The sequence below is a fragment of the Cervus canadensis genome, chromosome 4, assembly GCF_019320065.1.
Source record: "Cervus canadensis isolate Bull #8, Minnesota chromosome 4, ASM1932006v1, whole genome shotgun sequence".
Taxonomy (NCBI): domain Eukaryota; kingdom Metazoa; phylum Chordata; class Mammalia; order Artiodactyla; family Cervidae; genus Cervus; species Cervus canadensis.
The window spans coordinates 101,641,868-101,650,053 of NC_057389.1; the positions used below are offsets into that span (position 1 = coordinate 101,641,868).

Genomic DNA, 8,186 nt, shown 5'->3' on the forward strand with positions numbered 1-8,186 from the left:
ATTACTTATTTTTACTTATAAAGTCAAATCCTTGAAATATTTAGACTATTTATTTTGCTTTTATTTCTTATTTGTCTATCCTTATTGAGGAATAACTGGCAGATAAAAAATGTGTTTAATTAAGGTATACAGCTTGATATTTTAATGTACATATACACTGTGGAATAATAGTAACATTCAAGCTAATTAGCACATCGCTATTTTGATAACATCACTGTGAGTTCCCACTAATAAAATAGTTTACATGTTGTGTATGGATTTATACTCCTAATATGTATTCTTCTCATTTAATCCTTATAGTGATCCTAAGAGGTTAGAATTATCAATTCTGTGTAACAGATGAGGAAACAGAGGCTTGGAGAGGTTAAATGAGAAGCATCTTGAAAGATGAGTATGAAAAAGCAATGAGGTAATCTGTTTTCACTCCAGAAGCCCACCTACTGTTGACGCCCTGTTTCTGGCTTTAGAACTGCCTGGACATGGACAATCAGACTCAAGTCTCTGAATTCGTCCTCCTCGGCCTCTCCCAGCAGCCCCTGCAGAGACAGTTGCTCTTCAGCCTGTCCTTCATTCTGTATTTGAGTGGGTGCCTGGGGAATCTTCTCACCATCCTGGCCATCGTCTTGGACCCTCACCTCCACAGCCCCATGTATTTCTTCCTCAGCAACTTGTCTCTTCTTGACATCTGCTTTATCTCCACCACCATCCCCAAGATGCTGGTGAACCATCTGTGTGGGCTCAGCACCATCTCCTTCTCAGCTTGCCTGGCCCAGATGTATTTCTTCATTGCCTTTGGGGCAGCTGACAGCATGCTTCTCTCAGCCATGGCTTACGACCGCTACGTGGCCATCTGCAGCCCACTGCACTATGTGACAATCATGAGTGTCCTTTGGTGTGCCTTGCTGGTGGTGATACCCTGGATCTCAGCCAACCTCATCTCCATGGTCCACACTCTCCTGATGTCCCACTTGTCCTTCTGCACCAATAGGATCCCACACTTCTTCTGTGACCTCAATGCCTTGGTCAAGCTCTCCTGCTCTGACACCCAAGTCAACGAGATGCTGGTGTTGGTCCTTGGGGGCCCGGTGGTCCTCATCTCTTTCGTGTGCATCATGGCCTCTTACACACCCATTGCTATGGCTGTGTGGAAGGTGCCCTCAGTCCAGGGCAGGTGGAAAGCGTTCTCCACGTGTGGCTCTCACCTTTGTGTTGTCTGTCTCTTCTATGGGGCTATCATTGGGGTCTACTTCACCCCTGCATCCACACACACCACCCAGAGGGACATGGCAGCCACAGTGATGTACACCATGGTCACCCCCATGCTGAACCCCTTCATCTACAGCCTGAGAAACCAAGATCTGAAGGGGGCCCTCAGGAAACTTTTCATTGGGAACCCCTTTGCTAAGCCTCTATGAAGATGCTTTTTAGACTCAATTAATTTTGAAAAAAACTAATGTCTCCCAATGTTAGAACTCAGGGTGGTTTTCTATTTTTTTTAAGGTAGGAGAAAAAGTTTTATTTTTTCATTTAAGTACTTTATTTTTCACACAGAAGTAGAGATATAATGTTGCACACATGAAACTTATACAATGCTATAAACCCAGGTTATCACAATAAACATAAATTTAAAAAAGAAAGGAGACATAAACATTATTTTAAAAACAGAAAAAACCCACTTCTTTCCTGATTATCTTGGTCAACTTATTTAAACTCATTTTGTCCCTGTTTCTTAAATTTGTGAAATAGGGATGCAGAAAGTGCCTAGCTCATACAATTATTGTGAAAATTAACGACTCACACATACTCCTGTCTTTATAAGCTTAGAAGACTACCAGGGGAACTGTAAGTACTGACTAAATCTTAATCATTATTTGTTGTTGTTTAGTCACTCAGTCATGTCCAACTCTTTGTGACCACATGGACTGCAGCACACCAGGCTTCTCTGTCCCTCACAATCTCCTGGAGCTTGCTCAAACTCATGTCCATTGAGTCAGTGATGCCATTCAACCATCTTGTCCTCTGTCGTCCTCTTCACTTACTGCCCTCAATCTTTCCCAGCATCAGGGTCTTTTCTAATGAGCCAACTCTTCACATCAGGTGGCCAAAGTACTGGAGCTTCAGCTTCAGCATCATTCCTTCCAATAAATATTAAGGATTGATTTCCTTTAGGATTGACTGGTTTGATCTCCTTTCAGTCCAAGGGACTCTCAAGAGTCTTGTCCAACACCACAGTTCAAAAGCATCATTTCTTCAGCACTCAGCCTTCTTTACAGTTCAACTCTTACACTCACACATGACTACTGGAAAAACCATAGCTTTGACTATGTGAACCTTTGTTGGCAAAGTAATCTCTGCTTTTTAATATGCTGCCTAGGTTGGTCATAGCTTTTCTTCCAAGGAGCAAGCATCTTTTAATTTCATAGCTGCAGTCACCATCTGCAGTGATTTTGGAGCCCAAGAAAATTAAGTTTCTCACTGTTTCCATTCTTTCGCCATCTATTTGCCATGAAGTGATGAGACCAGATGCCATGATCTTGGTTTTTTGGACATGGAGTGTTAAGCCAGCCTTTTTACTTTCTTCTTTCATCAAGAGGCTCTTTAGTTTCCCTTTGCTTTCTGCCACAGGGTGGTGTCATCTGCATATCTGAGGTTACTGATATTTCTCCCAGCAATCTTGATTCCAGTTTGTGCTCATCCAGCCTGGCATTTCACATGATGTACTCTGCATATAAATTAAATAAGCAGGGTGACAATATACAGCCTTGATATACTCTTTATGTAACTTGCAACAAGTCTGTTGTTCCATGTCTGGTTCTAACTTGCTTCTTGACTTGCCTGCAGATTTCTCAGGAGGCAGATCAGGTGGTCTGGTATTCCCATCTCTTTAAGAATTTTCCAGTTTGTTGTGGTCCACACAGTCAAAGGCTCTGGCATAGTCAATGAAGCAGAAGTATATGTTTCTCTGAAATTCTCTTGCTTTTTCTATGATTCAGCAGATGTTGGCAATTTGACCTCTGGCTCCTTTGTCTTTTTAAAGTCCAGCCTGAACATCTGGAATTTCTCAGGTCACCTACTGTTGAAGCCTAACTTGAAGAATTTTGAGAATTACCTTGTCAGCATGTGAAATGAGTGGAATTGTGTGGTAGTTTGAACATTTATTGGCATTGCCTCACTTTGGGATTGGAATAAAAATTGACCTTTTCCAGTCATTTCCAAAACTGACCTTTTAGTCATTATAAACTACTTCTAATATAACTACTATTATTATAATGTAATATAAATAACATGCTCTAAATATTTTACTACCACTAACACTAATTTAGAAAACTAAAATAATTTTTATTTTTATTGGAGTATAGTTGCTTTACAATATTGTGGTAGTTTTTCTGTATGGCAAGGTGAATCACCTAGGTGCATACATGTATCCACTCCTTTTTGGAATTTCCTTCCCATTTAGGTCACCACAGAACATTGAGTAGAGTTCTTTGTGCTCTACAGCAGGTTCTCATTAGTCATGCATTTTATTCACATGTTTTTAAGGACTCACTTTGTGGTTTTTTTTCCATTTATTTTTATTAGTTGAAGGCTAATTACTTTATAATATTGTAGTGGTTTTTGCCATACATTGACATGAATCAGCCATGGATTTACATGTGTTCCCCATCCTGATCCCCCCTCCCCATCCCATTTCTCTGGGTCATCCCAGTGCACCAGCTCTGAGCACTTGTCTCATGCATCCAACCTGGGCTGGCGATCTGTTTCACACTTGATATTATACTTGTTTCAATGCTATTCTCTCAGAACATCCCACCCTCGCCTTCTCCCACAGAGTCCCAAAGTCTGTTCTGTACATCTGTGTCTCTTTTTCTGTTTTGCATATAGGGTTATCGTTACCTCTTTTTAAATTCCATATATATGCATTAGTATACTGTACTGGTGTTTTTCTTTCTGGCTTACTTCACTCTGTATAATGGGCTCCAGTTTCATCCATCTCATTAGAACTGATTCAAATGAATTCTTTTTAGTCGCTGAATAATATTCCATTGTGTATATGTACCATAGCTTCCTTATCCATTCGTCTGCTGATGGACATCTAGGTTGCTTCCATGTCCTGGCTATTATAAACAGTGCTGTAATGAACATTGGGGTGCACGTGTCTCTTTCAGATCTGGTTTCCTTGGTGTGTATGCCCAGGAGTGGGATTGCTGGGTCATATGGCAGTTCTATTTCCATTTTTTTAAGGAATCTCCACACTGTTCTCCATAGTGGCTGTACTAGTTTGCATTCCCACCAACAGTGTAAGAGGGTTCCCTTTTCTCCACACCCTCTCCATTGGCTGTTGTGTGAAGCATGGATTGTAAGGAGGCAGTGGCAAAAGCAGGGTCACCATTCAGGAAGCAGCTGCAGTAGCCTGGGAGAGTATTCAAGATGGTTGCACTTTCCCTCTTTCTTCAGAACTCAAATCAGATTCTGGCACCTCTATTGGGGCTCTTCTAACTCACTCAAGCTGAATCTAAGGCTCCCATGACACCACTGCATATGGTGACAGCTCTTCGCATACATGTCTGTCTTCTCCATCAGACTTTGAACTTTCCAAGTCTAGGGCCAAGTTTCACTGATTTCTGTGTCCCCATCGTTTCCCATGGTGCCCACTTCTTGGTAAAAAATAATGAGCACCATTAACTGTTCTATTATTTGCAACAGGCACTTTACTAACCAGGATCTCCAAGTAGCAAGTCTGCAAAATTTCTCATAATCTTGTGAAACATATAATATTAGAAACAGTGCAAGTGGGGGTTGGGGGAAGCCATTATTCAAATACTTCTAATGTATCCATTTTAAGAACATTTTATCTCTGAGGATCCTAAATAAAATCTGATGGAGAAAGAAAAGCATATTGGTCTTTTATGACGCATGTCAGTTATATTGTCAGGAATATGCACAACTCAATAGCCCTGAGGCCCACTAAGAGTCTGGAACTCATAGTCAACTATATTATGTCAATAGGCTTTCAGCAGAACATTTTTTCTAAAATAATTTTTTAAAAAGCAACATTATATTGTACAGGAATAGAAATATAAAACAGTGGAACAGAGTAAAAATCATGGAACAGACCCATGTATAAATAAACTTACTATATGCAAATCAGCAGGCTATTCATTAAATTGTATTGGTAGAACTAGTTAGCCTTTAAAAAATAAATTTTATCACAATGTGTCTATTACAATGGCTAAAATCCAGAACTGTGATGTTGGAGAAGACTCTTGAGAGTCTCTTGGACTGTAAAGAGATCAAACCAGTCAGTCCTAAAGGAAATCAACCCTGAATATTCATTGGAAGGAACGATGCTGAAGATGAAGGTCCAATAATTTGGCCACCTGAATCAAAGAGCGGACTCATTGGAAAAGACCCTGATGATGGGAAAGATTGAAGGCAGAAGGGGATGCCAGAGAACAAGATGGTTGGATGGTACCACCAACTCAATGGACATGAGTTTGAGCAAGCTCTGGGAGATAATGAAGGACAGGGAAGCCTGGTGTGCTGCAATCCATGTGGTCACAAAGAGTCAGACACAACTGAGTGAATGAACAACAAAATACAGAACACTGACAAACCAAATGCTGGCAAGGATGCAGAACCACCCAAACTGTCATTCACTTCTGAGAGTGCAAAGTGGTATGGCCACTTTAGAGGACAGTTTGGTGGTGTATTACAAAACTAAACATACTCTTACTCCATAATCCAGTAATCACAGTCAGTGAAGAGCTGACTCATTGGAAAAGACCCTGATACTGGGAAAGACTGAAGGCAAAAGGCAAAGAGGCAAACCTGCTCATCATGGCCACCATCTGGAGGGAGCCTAGCCTCCACACCCTCATGTACCTCTTTCTGTGGGCCCTCTCCACTTCCGAGATCCTCTACATCTTTGCCACCATCCCACACTTGTTGGCCGACCTGCACTGTTGTGGTCATGCACTACGGCTTTGCTTCTGTCATCTATCTCAAGCCCAAGGGGCCCCAGTCTCTGGAAGGAGACATGCTGATGGGCATCACCTACACTGTCCTCACACCTTCCTGAGCCCCATCATCTTCAGCCTCTGGAACAAGGAGCTGAAGATTGCTGTGAAGAAGACCTTCCTTGGCAAACTCTACCCAGAAAAAAATGTGATTATCTGGGAGGAATTCCTTGGAAATAGCTAAAATGGCTTATCAGATGTGATCAGTAGAAATGGCACCATGCAAACATGTTTGTCTAATGCTCTAAGACTTTTAAGAACCCTTGTAGGCAACATGTAATTGTATCCACAATGGTTAAACAGAATTAGGATGGGAAGATGGATGAGATGATAGCACAGAGAAAGTCAGCTTCACTGAGTCCTATCTGTTGCAAGACCCTTTGTCAGGGAGCATTAACCTGGAATCTGGGGGATTTCCCTGGTGGTCCAGTGGTTAAGAATCCACCTGGCAATGCAGGGGACATGAGTTCGGTCCCTGGTCAGGGGACAACGATTCCACATGCTATGGAGCAACTAAGCCTGCACCCCACACGTTCTGAGCTTGTGTGCTCTGGAGACCGTGTGCCACACTACAGAGTCTGTGCGCTGCAACAAAAGATCCCGCAGGAAGCAGCAAAGATCACCTGTGCCACAACTAAAACCCAATTCAGTTAAATAAATAAATATTAAAAATTTGGAATCTGTTCTCCTACCAGAAACCAGGGTGGTTTAATTACTCCCATCAACATAAACTCGTTCTAGTAATTTTCTGGTAGAGTCTTTAGGGTTTTCTATGTAGAGGATCATGTCATCTGCAAACAGTGAGAGTTTCACTTCTTCTTTTCCTATCTGGATTCCTTTTACTTCTTTTTCTGCTCTGATTGCTGTGGCCAAACTTCCAACACTATGTTGAATAGTAGTGGTGAGAGTGGGCACCCTTGTCTTGTTCCTGATTTCAGGGGAAATGCTTTCAATTTTTCACCATTGAGGGTGATGCTTGCTGTGGTTTGTCATATATAGCTTTTATTATGTTGAGGTATGTTCCTTCTATTCCTGCTTTTTGGAGAGTTTTAATCATAAATGAGTGTTGAATTTTGTCAAAGGCTTTCTCGGCATCTATTGAGATAATCATATGGTTTTTATCTTTCAATTTGTTAATGTGGTGTATTACATTGATTGATTTGCGGATATTGAAGAATCCTTGCATTCCTGGGATAAAGCCCACTTGGTCGTGGTGTATGATTTTTTTTTTTTGTTGTTGGATTCTGTTTGCTAGAATTTTGTTAAGGATTTTTGCATCTATGTTCATCAGTGATATTGGTCTGTAGTTTTCTTTTTTTGTGGCATCTTTGTCTGGTTTTGGAATAAGGGTGATGGTGGCCTCATAGAATGAGTTTGGAAGCTTACCTTCATCTGCAATTTTCTGGAAGAGTTTGAGTAGAATAGGTGGTTAGCTCTTCTCTAAATTTTGGTAGAATTCAGCTGTGAAGCATCTGGTCCTGGGCTTTTGAGTTTGCCTGGAGATTTTTGATTACAGGTTTCGATTTCCCTTTGCTGTGATGGTCTGTTAAGATCTTCTATTTCTTCCTGGTTCAGTTTGGAAGGTTATAACTTTTTCTAGATTATGTCCATCTTCATTCCAAGTTTGTCCATTTTATTGGCATAGAGCTGCTGGTAGTAGTCTCTTATGATCCTTTCTATTTCAAGTGTTGTCCTGTTGTGATCTCTCATTTTCAATTTCTACATTTTGTTTTAATTTGGTTTTTCTCTCTTTGTTTCTTAATGAGTCTTGCTAATGTTTTGTCAATTTTGTTTATTTTTTCAAAAAACCAGCTTTTAGCTTTGTTGATTTTTGCTATGGTCTCTTTAGTTTCTTTTGCATTTATTTCTGCCCTGATTTTTAAGATTTCTTTCCTTCTGCTAACCCTGGGTTTCTTCATTTCTTCCTTCTCTAATTGCTTTAGGTGTAGAGTTAGGTTATTTATTTGGCTTTTTTCTTGTTTCTTGATGTAAGCCTGTAATGCTATGAACTTTCCCCTTAGCACTGCTTTTACAGTGTCCCATAGGTTTTGGGTTGTTGTGTTTCATTTTCATTCATTTCTATGCATATTTTGATTTCTTTTTTGATTTCTTCTATGATTTGTTGGTTATTCAGAAGTGTGTTATTTAGCCTCCATATGTTTGAATTTT

At 40.5% G+C, this 8,186-nt stretch overlaps 1 protein-coding gene across 1 annotated transcript; it reads left to right on the top strand.

Moving 5' to 3' along the window:
* The first annotated feature begins 479 nt into the window (after positions 1–479).
* Positions 480–1,415, top strand: LOC122439357 (olfactory receptor 1361-like). The gene has a single exon (XM_043464430.1). It carries the CDS (start codon positions 480–482, stop codon positions 1,413–1,415), a length of 936 nt encoding a protein of 311 aa, XP_043320365.1.
* Positions 1,416–8,186: the final 6,771 nt, after the last annotated feature.

Bases quoted from the DNA above. Each gene is read 5' to 3' on its own strand.
- LOC122439357 (XM_043464430.1), top strand. From the start codon at position 480: ATGGACAATCAGACTCAAGTCTCTGAATTCGTCCTCCTCGGCCTCTCC.